The sequence below is a fragment of the Ziziphus jujuba genome, chromosome 9, assembly GCF_031755915.1.
Source record: "Ziziphus jujuba cultivar Dongzao chromosome 9, ASM3175591v1".
NCBI classification, from domain to species: domain Eukaryota; kingdom Viridiplantae; phylum Streptophyta; class Magnoliopsida; order Rosales; family Rhamnaceae; genus Ziziphus; species Ziziphus jujuba.
The window spans coordinates 9,838,948-9,859,669 of NC_083387.1; the positions used below are offsets into that span (position 1 = coordinate 9,838,948).

The 20,722-nt window shown below is 28.9% G+C and overlaps 1 protein-coding gene across 1 annotated transcript; it reads left to right on the forward strand.

Annotated features, from left to right (window-relative positions):
• Positions 1-18,513: 18,513 nt before the first annotated feature.
• LOC112492769 (BURP domain protein USPL1) lies at positions 18,514-20,208 on the forward strand. The gene is made up of 2 exons (XM_048481219.2): positions 18,514-18,951; positions 19,118-20,208. The coding sequence occupies exons 1-2, from the start codon at positions 18,895-18,897 to the stop codon at positions 19,865-19,867; spliced, it is 807 nt and encodes a 268-aa protein (XP_048337176.1). The 5' UTR covers positions 18,514-18,894; the 3' UTR covers positions 19,868-20,208.
• The last annotated feature ends 514 nt before the right edge of the window (positions 20,209-20,722 follow it).

Sequence of the window (20,722 nt, forward strand, 5' to 3'; positions counted from 1 at the left end):
GCCGTCTGGTCATTTCCACCTACATGCGCCACCCCATCTTGACACCCAACTGAAAACCGATCGGCCAACCGACCGCCGACTCGCTCAGATCAAGATTTTTTCCGGCGGCGGCACCGATTGCTTCCAACCCAGATTTCTTCCTGATCCAGCCTCCGTTTGCCTCACCACCGGTCCCATCCGTTCACCCATCCTCCAATTTACATCTCCTCCAAAAATCACGACCAGTGGCCACCTAAAGCGCTGCTGGCTTATCGGGAAATCTACTTTCCGGCGAGTTCCCAATTGCACCGTCCATCCTTTCCCACTAGTTTCACCCCCCGAACCCAGATCTGAGGTTGATTTCCTCCAACTCGCGGTGGTTTGTGAGATCCGAGGATCCAAAACCCGATACTTTTCCGACGAGTTTCCGGTCACCTCAGGTTCGATCTCTGGAAAATGAGACCTGATTCGTAATCCTTGTTTCACAAGCTTCGATTCGGTATATCACTCGTAAATTTTGGTTGTCATTTGTGTTCGCTCCCCGAGTACCCATTTGAGAGTTATCCGATTAAAATATTAAAATAATTAGTTTTGTGTATTGTGGATATTTTAAGTGCACGTATGGGTAGTGGAGTTAATCCTGCAGAGGATCTCGATTGATACACGTGCTTAAGGTGAGTGACCCACCTTTAAAACTATTTTGGGGTGATTAATTATATTTATTTTGTCTTAATTTAATATTTAGAAAATATGCTCATGTGGTGGAATTTATTTATAACTGTGGTAAATTGTATTATCAATTTTGATAATTTCTATATATATATATATATATACTTATTAATGCTAAATTAAAGTTTGGTTTATTAAGAAATTCTTGATTATTATTATTATTGTGATTTAATTGAATTTATTACACATGAGTAAGGTGTTTTCATTTAATTAATTGTACTTGGATTTTAATATTATTTTTGGGCATGATTCGATTTTAAATATTTCAAAACAATATTGGTTTAAGTTTGGTGCTTTCAAATTATATAATTATGCCTTGAAATATTATTTGATTATTTTATGATTTGAGAAAAGTTATTTGTATGTTATTATTGATGGTTTTACGCGGGAGATATTAAAGAAAAAAATATGGGATTGTGAATTTGAAAAATACTATGATTCCCACGGTGAGTTTTGAAAAAATTATTATTTTTTAAAAAATAATATGGTTATTTGTTTTAAATGCACTCATATAGTACTAGTGTTCTGTACTGTGTATGTAGATGACCGCGCAAGTTATAATGTCTCCTGTGAGTTGCCATCGGACAGAGGGTAGGCAAGTTTGATATTGGCCATAAGCTGCCCCCCTCCATGGCCGAGTTGACGGGTTAAGCAGCGGCTATGTAGGAACGCCGAAGCGACCATATGCAAGTTTCTCTCTTTAATCTCCCGTCGGACGGTGCTCAGGACGCTGGATATCGTAGGGCATCACTGGTATATAGTGTGGTGCGTCAAGTATTATTTTTCTGATATAAATTTTAAATTCTAAAGTTTTAAAATCGTATTTAAATTAAATGTATTTAATTTGTTTTATCACCTATTTCCAATTAGTATTTTTCTAAAAGGTATTTATTCACATTTTATGTAACTTATTTTAAAACAATGTTTTTAAAATGCATCTTGCCATAAAAATATTATATAGATTGGTTGAATATTTCAAAATAAATATTATAATATTTTTACCACTTACTGTACATGATTGTTTGTAATTATTTTAATTATGTTTTTGACACTGTTTATTTTGATTTATTAAATCAAATTTTACGAATTATATATTAAATTTCACTTTTATGTTATATTTCTTTAATGCAATTATTCTAAATTTATTTTATTATATTTTATTCGTATTTGGATTATTTAAATTTTTATCAAATTAATTATTCCTTGATTTTTGAGCATAAAAGATTGGATTTTGTGAAAATGTTTTAAAAGGGGAACCTTTACAACGGAGTGAATGGTGAGGATTTTGAGAGAAAATATTATTTCCAATTAATTATTATTTATTTATTCTTAATTATTCAAGTGTACTATGACTATTGTTGCTATTATAATTGTATATTAGATAGGGTCACTTACTGAGATGATTAGTATCTCATATTTTTAAATTTGTTCCCCTAGGTACAAGGATTGGTAGACGTTCGTCCAGAGCGAGCTTGATCTTCGTTGCTGTCGTATTTCGAGGAGTTCTCTTTCTTTTCATTTATTTCTATTGTAATATTTCTTTCCATCTTTTGTTGTATAACTTCCATACTTAATTGTACCCTATGATGCTCTGTATACTGTATTGGATATATTTCATTAAATACTGCATTAGTTCCCTGTTTAATTTATAGAAGCGTTGTTTATTGTGTAATTAAATTGTAGTAAGATGAAGGAATAAGGCGGTATATATATAGAAGTGTGTTTTCAGTACAGGGAATTTGTGGTAAGTCCAACCCTTAGGGAAGGTTCTGCCGGATTTTCTGTCAGAAAGTCCAGTAGGATTTTTCTGGGATCAGAGCTTGTCTAGGGTTCCAGTGAAAAATATTGGATGGATCCTAACAATATATCAATTGAACCTATCTTAGAAATCATATATAATTTATATGTGTATATGTACGTTGGTCCAGGTTGGTCCTTTGAGAAAAAGCAAAAACGATATCGACATTAGAAATAGCCTTAAACATGTCACCTTTAAGATGGATAATTCTATCATAAAGATACGAACCCCAAATTAAAAGTTCAGCAAGGGCATTATCATATAGTGAATAGCCACCAATGTTTTTATTTTTATTTTTATATGATTAAAGAAATGATTTTTGTTTGAACTATTTTTAGTACTTTGGAAAACAATGTAAATTCATAAAATATTCCTATTCATTTCAATATACTTCTCCTAAGTATCTCAAAATTTAAAATTTCAGTTCAAAATTCATACATGATATTATATAGTTATAAATTGAAATTTATTGTAATAATTTTTTTAAAAAAATAAAAGCAGTTGACATTACAATATATTCATTACAAATTATAAAAACAAATGCAAAAAGTAAGGTTTTTGTTAGAATTTGATTAATCCATGAAAACTAACAAAAAATTAAAAAATTAAAAATAAAAAAATAAAAAATAAAAAAGGTAAAAAAGAAAAAAATGATGGTTTTTGAAAAAAAAATCTCCAAACGGGAGAAGAGCCGACGCTTTTAGAGAAAAACATCGGTTGTTGTATATGTTTTCAATGACGCTTTTTTAAAAAAGTATCACTAAAAACGTTTGTAATAGCCGGTGCTTTTCTGTAAAAGTGTTGGCTTTTCTCTCTTTTGGAGATAGTCTTTCATAAAACAGTCCGGATTTCTTTGTTTTTATTTTTAATTTTTTTTTATTTTTTTGGGTAGTTTTCGCTATCACTTTGATTAATCAAATTCTAACAAGAACCTTACTTATTTTTTTGCGTTTGTTTTTATAATTTTTAATGAATTTATTGTAATGTCAACTACTTTTTTTTAAAAAAAAATTATTACAATAAATTTTAATTTATAACTATATAATATCGTGTATGAAATTTGAATTGAAATTTTAAATTTTGAGCTATTTAGGAGAAGCATATTGACATGAATTTAAATATTTTATTAATTTACATTGTATTCAAAAGTACTAAAAATAGTTCAAACAAAATAAAAAAATACTCTTATATGAATTTGTAATTATTTTTTTAAAGGAATTTCTAGTTGCACTACCATTTGGACTCTATACAATTCCATTATTAATTTATATTTTTATCATCATTTAAAATTATTATTAAAAACATTTGTTAACTAGATCTATTTAAATAATTTATTTATACAGTCTCATTCTTTCTCTCAAATAATGAATATAATAATTTAGAATGCACATAAATACAAATATTAATTTAGAACTCAATATATACATTGAAAAAATTTTAAAAATCCAATAATTAAATTTAGAATAAACATCACTAGATAAAATAAATAAAATCATAAATAAACTTGTATTAAAGAAATTTGGCATAAAACAAAAATAAACTCTGCATATAAATTATAAAATTTATTGTTTAAATCAATGAAATAATCAAGGAAACATTTTAATAGATTTTAAATTTATATTTAAAATAGATAAACGAATACAATAAAATTCATGTTAAAATCTCAAAATTTAAATAAATAATATCAACATGGTAAAATAAAATTATAAAACACCAATTTAAAGTAATTAATAAAAACATGAATAAATACATTTTAGAAAATACTAATTGTAAATAGGTGATAAAACAAGTTAAATATATTTAATTCAAATACGACTTTAAAACTTTAGGATTTAAAATTTATATCTGAAAAATAATACTTGACGCAACACACTATATACCAGTGATATCCTATGATACTTAGCGTCCCGAGCACCATATGGCGGGAGGTTAAAGAGAAAAACTTGCATACGGTCGCTTCGGCATCCCGACAGCGCCACTGCTTAAATCGTCAACCTAGCCATGGAGGGGGGCGGCTTATGGTCAATATCAAACTTGTCTGTCCTCGGTCTAATGGCAACTCACGTGAGACATTATAACTTGCGCGCCCATCCACATACACAGTATAGAACACCAGTACTGTATGAGTACGTCTAAAACAAATAACCATATTATTTTCAAAATAATAATTTTTTCCAAAACTCACCGTGGGAATCATACAAATTTTCAAATTCACATTCCCACATTTTTCTTTAATATCACTAGCATAAATCCATCGATATAAATTCCATCAATTTCAAATCCATCAATGAAATCAACAATAATTTAAAATAAATATTCCTTCAATTTCTCAAATTTCAAAAGATAATTAAATCACACGATAAACATAACAATTATAAAAAGAAATTGAAATCACAATTTCTTTTAATTTCCAAATATATTTTTGGCACCCAAACATATATTAAAACAACATACATTGGCAATATAATTTAGATGGAAATTCTCTTAATATCAAATACATAAAACATATTTTTCAAATATCTAATTATAAAATATTCCAACAACAAAATTTAATAATTATTAAATTAAACTTCAAATTTAAGAAAATCTTTAAAACCCAAAATTATTTATAATACACAAATAATTTAACTTCCTTTAATTTGGCATAAAATTTCAATTGGAAATTTACTAAACAATTAACACATGGAATAAAATTTCCAAATATATAATCAACACAAAGTATATACAATTTACCAACCCAAAATAATTTTGAAGGTGGGTCACTCATCCTAAGCACGTGTATCAATCAAGATCCTTTGCAGGATCAACTCCACTACCCACACGTGCACCTAAAATACCCACAATACACAAAACTAATTATTTTAATATTTTAATCTGGTAACTCCCAAATGGGTACCCGGGGAGCGAACACAAACGACAACCAAAATTTACGAGTAATATACCGAATCGAAGCTTGTGAAACGAGGATTACGAATCTAGTCTTACTTTCTGGAGATCGGACCCATGGTGGCCAAAATCTTGTCGGAAAACTCTCGAATTTTAGGCCTTTGATTCTCATAATCCGTTAAGAATTGAGGAAAGTGGACACCGGATTTGGGTTCAGGGGGTCTGAATTAGTGGAAAAGGATGGGCAGTGCAATTGGAAACTCGTCGGAAAGTCGATTTCCCGATGAGCTGCTGAGATCACCGGAACCTGTCACGGCCGGCGGCGCGTCCGATGGGCACTCTTCATGATTTTTGGTGGGAAGGTAGATCGGGGAATGGGTGACTCAAGGGGATTAGCGGTGAGGCAAACGGAGGCCGGATCAGGGAGAAATCTGGGTTTGAAGTAATCGGTGCGGCCGCAGGAAAAACCTTAGATCCGGGTGCGTCAGTGATCGGTTGGCCTTGATTTTTGGCTTGCAGGCCGATTTTCAGGTGGGCATTAGGGTGGAGTGGCGTGTGTAGGTTGAAAACGACCAGACGACGGTCAACGGTGGTGGTGGTCTCTCCTCTCTCTCTCTCTCTCTCTCTTTCTCCTTGCCTCTTTCTTTCTTTTCCCCCCCGGCCCACATGTGTTTTGGCCGAAATAAAAGCCACCCGTGGGTGATACTGTTCACTCATGGGATTGGTTTAAAACACGACATGTGGCACATACTGTTCACTCAAGTCAAAATATATTAAAATATCATGGTATTTGGAAAACTTTGTATGTCCATAACTTTCAAGCCACATGTACAAATCGAGCGTACCGCTAGTCTATGAACTCGTATCAAAGAATACTTCACAACCATGCATGAGTCAAAGCTCAATTTTGCACGAACAAAAAGTCAATTCCAACACCCTTTGGACAGTTTGGACCTCAACTTGTCTTGCTCGTAACTTTCAAACGGTAACTCCGTTTTTGATGTGCTACTAGTTTACGAACTCGGGATGATACATACTTTGAAATGATGCCTCGGTCAACACAAAATTCCACCCGAAACAAAAGGTCAAAATCTTGACCCTCTTGGTCAATGGTCAACATCGGTCAACGTGCAAAAATTCCGACATACTTTGGGACAGGGTGTTACAGCACCAGCTAACTTTTCTCTATTTTTTTTGGGCTAATATAAGATTAAAGTATTTTGTTTTTCATTTTTTGTCAATAAACACACCTTCATAACTTTTTAAGATTATATTAGAGATCATGTATATATAAATAGTATTTCTATTATTAGGTTCGACCTGATTAAAATAATATGGTCAAAAAATATGGAAATATGGATAATCATTGAATTTCAAACTTATCATATGGATGATTCGGATGATAGACTAATTTACATGAGAACGCCTTTCCGCTCGCACCACCATACTACTTTTTAAAGAAAATTTAATTTTAATGCTTTGATAATGATTTGACATTTATATAAAAAAAATCATTACAAATTCATAAAAAAGTATTTTTTATTTTGTTAAAAACTAAATAAAAGTAAATTGCAAACTAGAAAAAAATGGCAAAAATAATCAACAATTAAAAAATAATCAGTATACATTGATATCTTAGAAATCATATATAATTTATATGTGCATATGTACGTTGATCCTTGGAGAATAAACAAAACGACATCGACATTAGAAATAGCCTCAAAAGTTCAGCAGGGGCATTATCATACAGTGAAAAGCCACCATTTTTGTTTTTTTTTTTTTTAACATGATTAAATGATTTTTGTTTGAACTACATTTAGTATTTTGAAAAACAATGTAAATTCATAAAATATTTAATTTGATTTCAATATGCTTCTCCTAAGTATCTCAAAATTTAAAATTTCAGTTCAAAATTCATACACAATATTATATAGTTAGAATTAAAATTTATGGTAATAATTTTAAAAAATAATAATAAAAGTAGTTGACATTACAATATGTTCATTAATGTTAGAATTTGATTAATCATGAAAATTATTAAAAAATAAAAAAACAAAAAGGGAAAAAGGCGACTATTTAAAAAAAAAACATCTTCAAAAAGAAGAAAAATCGCACTTTTATAAAAAAAGTATCTGCTGTTTTATAGGTTTTTAATGATACTTTTCAAAAAAGTATCAATAAAAATATTTATAATAGTGGATACTTTTATGTAAAACTATCGGTTTTTCTATTTTTTGATGACAGTTTTTTAAAAAATCATCTTTTTTTTTTTTTTTTTGGATAGTTTTCACTATCATTTTGCTTAATCAGATTCTAACAAAAACCTTACTTACTTTTTGCGTTTGTTTTTATAATTTTAGTGAATAAATTGTAATGTCAACTACTTTTATTTTTTTAAAAGAATTATTACCATAAATTTTAATTTATAACTATATAATATCGAGTATGAAATTTGAACTGAAATTTTAAATTTTGAGATACTTAAGGGAAGCTTATTGAAATGAATTTAAATTCTTTTCCAAAGTACTAAAAATAGTTCAAACAAAATAATAAATACTCGTATATGAATTTGTAATGATTTTTTTTTATAAATGTCAAATCATTCTCAAAGCATGAAATTGAATTTACTTTAAAAGGTAGTATGGTGGTGCAAGCGGAAAGGTGTCCTGTTAACTATTTTTTACGTGAGTGAGTCTATCATTTGAATCGTCCGTGTGATAAATTTAAAATTCAATGGTTGATTATTATTTTATGTTTTTTGACCATACCATTTGATCAGAACTGATAATAAAAATGCTATATATATATATATATATATGTATACGATATGATTGGCAATTTTCCTTCAATTATTACTACAAGAGAAAGAATACTGCTTTTTTCCTTGTTGATAATAAACATACATGTTGTTTTCTTTTAAGTGCCACATATTTAATCCACATTTCCCTATTTTGTCATGTTTGTCAAGTTGGAACTGCCCTTTTTCTTGTTTTCTTGCTACATAAACTCTGACGGTCCTTCATTTTTTTTTTTTTTTTTTTGGTTGTTTTCAATAAATTGTGACTCTTCTTTTTTGGTTAATAAATTTTGACTGGCCTTTTTTTTCTTATTTTGGTAAGTAACTAAGGTCTATGTTTTTTCTTTTTTTCTTTTTTTTTCTTTTTTTGTCAATAAATTGTGTCTGTCCTTTTTTCTTCTGTCTTTGGTGCATAAATTGTGTTAATAAATTTTGACTGTCCTTTCTTTCTTGTTTTGTGACTAAATTGTGACTGTACTTATATAAATATCCGCCTCCTGCCTAATTTGGGTATGCGAAATTTGAGTATTTTCTCTTAATATTTAAATCATAAATATGTTCGCTATGCACGTAAATACGATAATATGTGGTACAAATGTCCCTGCATAATGCATGTTAATATTTTGTTCAATTTACTTTTGATCCGACATTGTAACTATATTCATAAATATATATTAGCGTTAACTTTATTAAATCCACATATAATGTTATTATATAAAAATTTATCAAATCAACCCTCTTTTCTTTTCTTTTTTTTTTTTTTTTTTTGGGGGGAAATATAAGTTATATAAACAAAGAAAATCAAAACGGTTGCAAGAATCAAGAGGTACGTATCACATTATTTATATTTCATTTTTTTATACAGTAGTGTAATTAAGTATTTCTTTTCTAACAAAGAGCACAACTAATCTGAGAAAAAGTTTTAGCGGTTTCAACTCACATGCAATGGACCCACATGTGAGCGGAGTACTATAGGACCACTGTACAAAGTTTTTCTTATAGTTTAAAGTTTTACAAAATTTGAATTACAAATATATACCAAGAATACCAAGACTGGTAACATAGTAAAACGAAACTACTTAATTATTATATATGTGGATTCGAATATTATGGTTTGAGCCTTTGACAAGCTTTGCCATTATTTTTTATGGTTTCATGCCGCTATGTTGTGTAATCAAACCTTTAGCCAAATACTTATAATACTATTAGAAGACATCCTTTTAATATATTAAAAAAATAATTATGGAGAAAATAATAATAATAAATATATATATAAATAAAACGAATTTACTTATGTTTAACATTGTTTTAAACAATTCTAAATTGATATTTTTGTTAATTTCACAAATTCTCAGTTTGTAAGTAATTAGCAATCTTAATTAATCTTCAAAAGTGTTATATATATGGTTAATTTCACTTTAACCCCTTTAATTTTATATTTTTTTTCCCGAAATACATCTCTATTTTAAAATATATATGTTGTAAAAAATAATTGACCAGTCATTAAATAAATAAAATTATAACTGTTACTTGTAAATGGGTTTGTTTGTATTATATTAAAAAGAGAAAAAGTTTTTTTTTTTTTTTATGGGATAGAAAAGAGAAAAGGTTTTAGAAATGTCATCTTGAGTAAAATGGATAAGTTAACCAATAATTTGGCTAAATAAGGTGACAAAGTGAAACAAAAATAAAATCCAATGGAGACTATAGTAAAATTTTTCAAAAAAGGACTCAATATATATATGTATAATTTCTCTCATTGAGGCAGAATTATTATATGTGTATATATATATATATACACTAGCAAAGTCCTTAATTATTTGGTAAATTTATTTGATATCTTATGGTAAATAATAGAAATGAGCCGAGTCGAACTGAGTATTGGTAATTTTTAAACTTAGCTCTTATGATTTTAGGAGTGCCCAAGCTCAGCTCAGCTCAACGAATTCATGTAAAGCTTGAGTTTAAATCGGTTAAGCTCATTACATTATGTTAGAAACTTGAATATTCATGTTTAAAAATTTGAATATCTTAAGAACATGATTTTAGGAAGAGGATTCACATGGCTCCATATGTACGTATGAGGTAGATTGCGACCCCTCCGTATGTACGTATAAGGTAGATTTCTCTTTTTATCTTGCTATTAAATTTATAAATATATATTAGTTTTAAATCTATTAAATTGACATCACTACGCGAAAATTGATATCTAGCGACGCTATGAAACAAACGCGTCTGAAAAAATAAAACCACAACTCTAAGGTTAACGCGTCAGTAAAAATTCAATAAATATACGACGCATCCCAAAACCGTGGATATCAAACGGTTACTAAAAATAACAACACGCGACACATCCGTTAAGAGTCGCTGAATATGCAGCTGAATAGAGTCGCCTTTAATCCTATGCATATATTTTGTCTGAATTGTATTGTTTAAATGCTAGACTCATGAAAAATGATTAACCATCCACTTATCTATGTTTACATAATAGCAAAATTTAATTATACGAGGTTATTGTTCAATTATATAATTTTTCATGTACAGTTTATTCTTGCAAATCTCTTAAATAATATTCTTTTTTTTCTTTAAGATATTAGTAACAAGCGACGCACAAAAATCATTACGAGTCGCTTGTTCCCCTTTTATTTTTTATTTTTTAAATCAACCTGATTTTCTTTAAAACTTTAAATAACCAGTGAAAATATTTAAGTAACATAACTGAACTGAATTTTTTTTTTTTTTTTAAATATAGGTAACAGGCGACCCACAGTCTTCTTTATGTGTCGCCTGTTCTCTCTTTTTTTTTTGGGGGGTTCTTTTAATCAATCTAATGTTATTTCAACTTCAAATAACCAGTGAAAATATTAAAGCAACATAATTGAGCTGGTTTTTTTTTTTTTTTTTAAGATATTGGTAACGGGCTATACACAAGCTTCATTGTGCATTGCCTATTTTCTTTTTTCTTTTTAATCAATTTAATTTTATTTCAACTTCAAATAATCAGTGAAAATATTTGAACAACATAACTGAGCTGATTTTTTTTTTTCCTTAAATATAGGTAACAGGCAACCCATAATCTTCTTTATGCGTTGCCTGTTCTCTTTTTTTTTTTTTTTTTATTCTTTTAATCAATCTAATTTTATTTCAAATACAAATAACTAGTGAAAATATTATAGCAACATAACTGAGTTTTTTTTTTTTTTTTTTTAAGTTTTGGTAACAAGCGACGCACAATGAGGTTATGTTGCTATAATATTTTCACTGGTTATTTGTAGTTGAAATAAAATTAGATTGACTAAAATAAGCAAAAAAAAAAAAAAAAAAAAAGAGAACATGCAACGCATGATGATGCCTATGCATCGACTGTTACCAATATCTTAAAAAAAAAAAAAAAAAACCAACTCAGTTATGGTGCTCTAATATTTTCACTGGTTATTTGTAGTTGACATAAAATTAGATTAATTAAAAGAACAAAAAAAAGAAGAAGAAAGAAACAGGCGACGTATAATGAAGTCTATGCATCGCCTCTTACCAATATCATAAATATTGGTAACCAAAAAAAAAAAAAAAAAAACCAGCTTAGTTATATTGCTTAAATATTTTCACTGATTATTTGAAGTTAAAATAAAATTAAATTGATTAAAAAAAAAAAAAGATAACAAGCGACACGTAGTGATATTTGTGCATCGCCTGTTACCAATATCTTTAAAAAAAAAAAAAAATCAGCTCTTTTATGTTGCTAAAATATTTTCACTGTTTGTTTGAAGTTGAAAGAAAATCAGATTAATTAAAACAAAAAAAATATATATGAGAACAGGCAACGTGTAATGAAGGGTCTACATCGCTTGTTCATTTTATCTTAAAAAAATCAGCTCAAGTGTATTGCTTACATATTTTTACTGGTTATTTGAAGTTGAAAGAAACCAGATGGATTTTAAAAGTAAAAAATAAAATGCAACAGGCGACGCATAACGAAGCGTCTACATTGCCTGTTCATATGATAAAAAAAATAATAATAAATAAAAGAAAAAATACCAGCTTAGTTTTGTTGTTTAAATATTTTCACTAGTTATTTGAAGTTGTAAGAAAATCAGATTGATTAAAAAAAAAAAAAAAAAAAGGTACAGCCAACTCGAAATGAAACCGATGCATCACCTGTTTCCTTTAGAATTGGTCGCCTTAAATTATCTGGCAACCCATGTATCATTTAATGCGTCGCTTGTTATTTCAAAATAAAAAAAGAAAATTTAATCTATTATAAATTTTAAATTCAAATAAACTATCATTGATACCCAAAAACCTGAAAGTTCATCTCGTTGAACATACTTATGTTGAACAATTGGACTATAAGTCCTTGTTGCATTAGATCAATTTACAATTGGTATACCCTATCTCAAATTAGGTCGGGAGAGATGTGTTGTTGTGTTTCGTGTATACACATATACGTAAATAATTGAAAAGAGCATTGATAAAGCTGTTTCCTATTTTTAGATCAATGGAATTGATGTTCATTGGAATGCTAGGTGAAAATATTTGTACATAAAATTTCAAAAAACTAATTAAAGCTTAAAAATAAATTTTAAATACTAGGGTATAAGGCGACTCTTTTAAATGCAATTGCATCACCTGTTTTTAAAATTTTGGAGATATAACAGGAACATTTATGAGAGTTGCATATTTTGAAAACAAATGCAAATTTTAAACTCAAATAAAGTGCAAAATCCTATTTAAAGGGTGAACAAACATAAATAAAAGAACAGGCGACATTATTTGAAGACAACGCATTATTGTTTCCTTTAGTTTGTTAAAAAAAAAAATACAATTTAAAAGACCTGCAAGTTTAAACAGAAAATAAACCGTAGTTTGAAATTTTTTTTTAAAGAATTAAAAAAAAAGAAATAGACGACTCTAAAAATGTTATTACGTCGCTTAATCCGTTGTCACGTCTAACATTTAGTGACACAGTTTATTTAAAAGGGTCTCTTGTTTTGCCATTTTCTTAAAATTATTGGTGCGTATTAAACTTTTACGAGGGCCTTTGAATACCATTTCTTTTCACAAAATAGATGTTAGTACACTATCTAATAGATCTTAAAATTGGAAGCAATCTCAAAGAGACTTGAAGAGTGGGATATTTTGGGTTTAAGTTTCGATTTGCCTGCATTGCTTTCTGGAAGCTTGATTTTTTTTTTTTTGTCACCTTCATGGTTAGCTTGGCTTTTTCTTTCTTTGTCTCCATAGTTTCGATGAGTTTCTTTTTTCTTTATGATTGGCAGTGACATGTGGTGGGTTGAGTTATTTTTTTTTAATTTTTTTTTTTCATTATAACCGAATGTTAGGTTCGCTGAGTTTTCTTAATCTTGCTTTTGTCGAGGTTCGCTGGGTTTTCTTAATCTTGCTTTTGTCGATAATTTGTTTGTGATATTGTTTGACATTGTTCTGCTTAGATTGGTAGGGAAGTGGATAACAAAAGATAGAACCTCAAACGATTTTGCTAAGGGGGTGAATGAATTTTTGAAATTTAGTATGGAGAATGCCAATGATTGTAATGCCATACGGTGTCCTTTCATGCGATGTGGGAATACGAAAATCCATACTATTAGGGGTATTAAAGTCCATATATATTGGAATGAGTTTGATGTCAACTATCGGCAATGGACTTGGCATGGTGAGTCATGTGCTGACAGTATGTTTATGAGATGGGGTTTACATGTGTTAATTTTAATAAAATTGGATATAAATCTGATCCATTCATCATGACTTCACAAGTTCAACAAATATTTTATGTTGAAGATCAACTTGATTCGAGATGGTCTGTTGTTTTAATTCTACCACAACATTGTACTTTTGTTGAAGAATAATTGGTTGAAGAAGATGTTCTTGGTGATACTATGATGGCTCACAATCCATTTACCATACAATTGCCAAGTGTTGATGAAAATGATAATTAGGATGAATGTAAAAGTAGCTATATTCGTAATGACTGTGAGGGAATATGGATAAACAATATCTTCTAAATAAATCAGTACGTATGTCAATTAACTTATGTTTTAAGTAATATTTATGACATTTATTATTATTCATTAAATTATTTTTTTGATCCATTTCATTATGTGTTTTCCACTTTTAATTAGGAGAAATGTGCTTCGTCAAATCTTAAGAAGGTAATATTCTACTAAATTATAAATTTAATAATGATTAATATTTTATTTATTTTGCATAAGTGTTAATAACTTTTTTAATTTTTCCATATGCAGTATGAGGGTATAATATCGTCAACAAGAGGACGTCAACTTCCATCTTAATGAGTAGGCATCCATCGAAGTTTAATTAATATTAAATTTGTTATGAAAAAATACAAAAGTTTATAAATTATGTAAAAGTATGTCAATGAGATAATATTTAATTTATTTGATAATTAATTTGTTATGCAAAAAAATTTATTTTAAATTTTTGTATTCTAATTATTTTGGATGGAGCTAGTTTTAGTTTTTTTGTATTTTAATTATTTTTATATTTTTACTATTTTAATCACTTTTCACAAAATTAAAAAATATATAAAATTAAAAGAAAAAAAATAGAAAAAGCGAAGCATTAATACATAACAAAGTCGCCTAACATATTTGGCGACCTTTAATTTGCTATTTTTAGCGATTCATATATTTAGTGATGCTTTAAAAAAAATTGCTAATACATTTTTAGTGACAGTGTGGTAAAGCGTCGTTAAATAATGCATCGTTATAAGTAGATTGTTAGCATGCATCGCTAAAAACTCAATGATAGGCGACTCTTCTAGTGTGTCGCTAAAAACTCAAAGATAGATGACTCTTATGATACATCGCTAAAAATGCAAAGATAGACGACTCTTATGGTGCGTCGCTAAAAATCTATCTGAGTCGCTAAAAACTCAAATCTAGGTGACTCTTATGATGCGTCGCTGAAAATTAATCTGAGTCGCTAAAAACTCAAAAATAGGTGACTCTCATGATACATCGCTTATTGTTTTATGGCTTTAGCGATATGACGTTAAGCGATTCCGTGCGATACATCGTTATTTATTTTGTGCGATGCATTTATTGCGTCATTTATCAATGCGATTCTAGTAGTGCATATAATATATTATATTAAGATTTATAGTTATCATCTTTCTTTCTTTTTTCTTTTTTTGGAAAATAGAAATTATCACATTGTCTACAATAGTGTAATTAATTTTTTCTTTTCTAATAAAGAGAGTACTAACTTGGTAAAAGTTATAGAGAATCCCACATGTGAGTGGGGTGTCCTATAAACCATTTTTTTTTTTTTTTTTTAAGTTCAAAGCCTTACAAAATTTGAATTTTAGGTAACTACTGAAAATGATAACTTGGCAAAACTGAACAACTTAGTTATTATATTTATGGATTTAAGAGTTATGGTTTAAACCTTTAACAAGTTCTATTATTTTTTTTTTGATGATCTTATATCGCTATGTTGCATAATCAAATCTTTAATTAATACTATCAGTATATATCTTTAATATACTAACAAAAAAGTAATTGTAGATAAAATTATAATAATAAATAAATAAAATGAAAATGAATTTACTAATGTTGAACATTGTTTTAAACAATTATATTATATTTTCCTTAATTTAGCAAATTCACATTTTGCAAGCAAATTAGCAATGTTAATTAATCTTCAAAGCTGTTATATATATATATATATATATAAATATGGTAAATTTTACTTTAATCCTCTCTATTTTATTTATATATATATATATATATATATATTTTCCAAAAATACATCTATGTTTTAAGAGATATATATGTTGTGAAAAACAATTGATTACTTAGTAAATAAATAAAGTTATATATGTTATTTGTAAATATGTTTGTTTGTATTATTAAGAGAAATTTTTTTTTTTTTTTGTAATAAAAAAGAGTAAAGGTTTAAGAAATGTCACTTCCAGTAAAATGGATAAGTTAACCAATAATTGACTAAGTGGGTTACTAGAGTGAAACAAAATAAAATCCAGTAGAGGCTATAGTAAAAATTTTCAAAATAAAACCCGATATTTATATATGTAATTTATCTCATGAAGGCAGAATTATTATTACATATATGTATACTAGAAAAATGCTCATTCATTTAGTAAACTATTTTGACATCTTATATCAGAGGATGTAAATGAGGTAAATCAAGTTGAGTATTGACATTTTCAAACTCAGTTAGCATGATTTTAAGAGTATTTATGCTCAACTTGTCTTGTTCATGAAAAATTCAAAATTAGATCTGCTCAAATTGTTACATTATAAAACTTTTAAAACTTAAAAATATTTATTTTCTTAAAATATTTTAACATTAGTAGATAATAAATTTCAATTATTCAATTAATTTTATTATAAAATTAATTTAGTTTTTAAAAAGTTTATAAATTTAAAATATAAAATATATCGTTTATTGATTATAAATACTCAATGTATTTAAATTTATAATGTAATTTTCACATAATGCATATAAATAATAATTTTGAGTTGCTCAATGAGCTTAATTTATTACTTAAAATTGACTTACAAGCTTCATTTTTTGTTCAAGTTCGGTTTGTTTTTTTTATGAGTCAAGATTTGAACAAGCTAAAGTCAAATTGAGCTTGAGCGAATCACAAGCTGCTCGAGCTTATTTATAACCTTATATTATAGTAATATCAATATTTTATTAATATATCCCATTAATATATATATATATATATATTGGTATAGATTTAATTTAAAATAACCTTTCACTTCAAATAAATAATATTTAAAAAAAAGGAAAGAAAAAAAAAAGAAGAGAGAGAGGGGAGAATAATATTTGACAATAGGCCCTTCTTTAAAAGTCCAATTTTTCTTATATATCCTCTTTGGCTCACTCCCTTATCTTGAGGAAAAAAAAAAAAAAAAAAAACAACACAAAGAGAAAGTGTGAGGATGGCGAAGAAAATTAGAAAAATGGCAAAGAGATTTGCTTCTTGTGTTCTTCTCATCATGTACCTTTTTTTGTTGATGCTAATAATTTAAATTTCATTTTTATTAATATTTTCTTTTGAATAATTAGTATATATATATATATATATATTAAGATCTAATCACTTTAAAATATTTTCCATGTTGAATTAATTCAATTATGCAGTTGTGCAGTACTGGAAATGGCCACCCCCAGCACCACCACCACTATAGGACGGCGGTGATGATCATCTAGATGGGGCTAGAAGAGTAGGATTCTTCACTGTGTATGATCTCTATGTGGGAAAAGCAATGGGCATTCAGTTTTACACCAGAGACCCTTCTTCTTTACCTCAGTTTTTGTCCAAAGAAGCTGCCGATCGCATTCCATTTTCAGTAACAATAGACAAAGTTATTGAAAATGTTTTTACCATGAGACTGAATATACGATGGCCTTTATGTTTAATACTAACATTTCTAAAATCTAATTTAGTGTATCATTTTATAAAATATTTATAAATTAATAATTTTTTAAATACCGTTAAATCTTGGTAATTTATTAAAAATACTAATTGAACACTTATAAAGATTATATAATCTAAAGTAAATAGATATAAAGTTTTATAGATTTCATACAAATATAAATTGAATATTTTTATATTTTAAAACTTTTTTAAAAGTGTACAAATTAAGGAAAAGGTATTAATGTATTAATCAAAATATGCACATTTTTCCTAATTTGTAACTAATTAAAACTTTAACTGTTTTGAGGCAAAAAATTATCACTGAAATATATCAAAATTACCAAATAAAAATATGAATTAAAATAACTTATATCCATTAACATAATGAGATTGGTCTAGTGATCACGATCGCTCCTTTTAAATTATAATATGTTGGTATCTAAAAACATAATCTTATGGGGACCCTCACAGACTGTCACCTAGAAAACGATAAAGGGGATCCTGACAGACAAATAAACAAAACACATGGCACTCACTAACTTTTTATATTTTGCTACGACATGATTGAAGTATTATTTTATTTTTTTGTTATTGTTATCTTTTTGAATAAATAGACGTGCTTAAATGTTTGACATGTCATCGATAAGTTTCCCTCAATCATTACTACAAGACAAGACAATCCTGTTGTTTTCCTTTAACTGCTATTTATTGGATGTTTACATTTCTCAATTTTTATATAATAAATTAAAACTTCCAAAATTGCAAATAAGAAAAAAGGTCCCCTCCATGTGTACATATATGGTAAGTTTTACTTTTGCTGTGTCTTCTGAATTTATATCCTGAAATCTTGGGATTCCAATCACGACCCCTCGTTCTAAAAACAGGACAGACAAAAGATTGTGTTTTCGGTGCAAATGGCACTGTAGGGGAACTTAATGCTTCACCAAACACAACAAAAGATTGTGTTTAACTTTTCTCTTTTTTGGGCTAGTATAAGATTAAGAATTTTTTTTCATGTTTTGTCAATAAACAATGTTGGGCCTAAAATATGAGATAAGCTCCGTTTACGAATTAATTCGAGTGAGCTAAAATTAAGCCGATAAGAGCTGCTGGAATCTTTCACTTTAAATAAATAAACTTAAAAAAAAAAGAGGGGAAAAATACTTGACAACAGCCCTTCTCTAAAAGTCTAATTTTTCTTATATATCCTCTTTCACACACTCCCTTATTTAGAAAAACCAGAGAGAAAGTGTGAGGACGGCGAAGAAAATTAGAAAAATGGCAAAGGGATTTGCTTCTTGTGTTCTTCTCATCATGTACCTTTCCTTGTTGATGGTAATAATTTAGATTTCATTTTAACTAATATTTTCTTTTGAATATAATTAGTATATAGGTGTGTGTGTGCATATATATATATATATATTTTTTTTTTTTTCTTTTTTTCTTTTAAGATCTAATCAATTTACGATATTTTCCATGTTGAATTAATTCGATTATGCAGTTATGCAGTACTGGAAATGGTCATCCCCAGCACCACCACCACCAGCAGGACGGCGGTGATGATCCTCTGTATATGGCTAGAAGAGTAGGATTCTTCACTGTGGATGATCTCTACGTGGGAAAAGCAGTGGGCATTCAGTTTTACACCAGAGACCCTTCTTCTTTACCTCCGTTTCTGTCCAAAGAAGTTGCGGATCGCATTCCATTTTCAGTAAAAGAACTTCCGCTTATTCTTCAACTCTTTGGGATGGCTCCAGGATCTCCAGAGGCCCAGTTAGCTGAGAGGACCCTGAGAACCTGCTCAGAGGAACCCATAAAGGGGGAGCAAAAGACTTGTGCAACTTCCGTAGAATCCTTCATCGAATTCGCGAGCTCTATGTTAGGCGGAGGACAATACGGGGTCGATTTCAGAGCTATAAAAACTACCCATTTGGGAAAACCAGTCAGCGTTTATCAGAACTACACTTTTCTCGACATCAAAGAGGTGCATAGCCCGATAATGGTGGCCTGCCATGTTATGGACTACCCTTATATAGTATATATGTGCCACAGCCAAACCAGTAGGGTGTACCAGATCAAGATCGTTGGTCAAGAGGTCGGAGATGCACTTAATGCTATTGCGGTTTGTCACATTGATACATCTCAATGGGCACCCGATCACGTTTCTTTCAAACTCCTCGGCGTCAAGCCTGGAACAGTTTCGATTTGCCATTTCTTCGGCCCTCATAACCCTGTTTGGGTTAAAAATTAACGATAATGTGTACTTTGTTTGTTTGTTTGTGTATTAGGTTTATGCATGCATCTAGTCGGGTACTCCCTTTGTTGTAGTGTTTAAAATCGTCATTAATAATGTTATCTAATTAAGTCCACGGAAAAATTTTAAATAAAAAAGAAAAATGCTTGGTCTATGTGCTTTCTCTGTATTATTTATGCCTACTATAACGAATAATGACAGTGAAAGGTTTCGAGTCTGAACGTAGCACTTGGCTCTTGACTTGCCAAAGAACATAGAGCTGATTGTGTGCGTCGTCGACGTCCATCAAGTAATGTTTAATGTAATGTTCAAATCAATAAAATATGCATTATTAGTAAGTATTGCAGATTTGTTACAGGGTGTGTATATATATCTATTTTTTTTCTTTTTTTATTTATATATAAAATATGCAAGCAAAGTTCTCAACTGTTTTGTTCTTCTAGTAAAAATGTACAATGTTCGAGATATAAAATAATCCCCAGGGAACATTCGAGTAACAATCTCATTGGTTTTACCAAATATTACCCTAAAAGAGGACAACACTTTGGCCGACTAGAAGACAACAAGAATCATTTGTGTTTCTTAAAAGTTTGACATGACTGGAAGAGGAGTCACGTGGCTCGGTTTTCATTATTATTTCCTTGGCACTAATCGCTCTTAAAAGTTTTCAGCCACCCTGTGACCAAAACTAGTTGTCTGTGACTAAAACTACCTGTAGCTAAAAGCTGTTTGTAATTGCTGGAATTACTTTAACCACACAATATTTAGTGGCAACAATACCGCTGCTGATGCTCTTTTTTTTTTTATTCTTTTTCTTTTTTTATTTTATTTTATTTATTTATTTATTTTAGT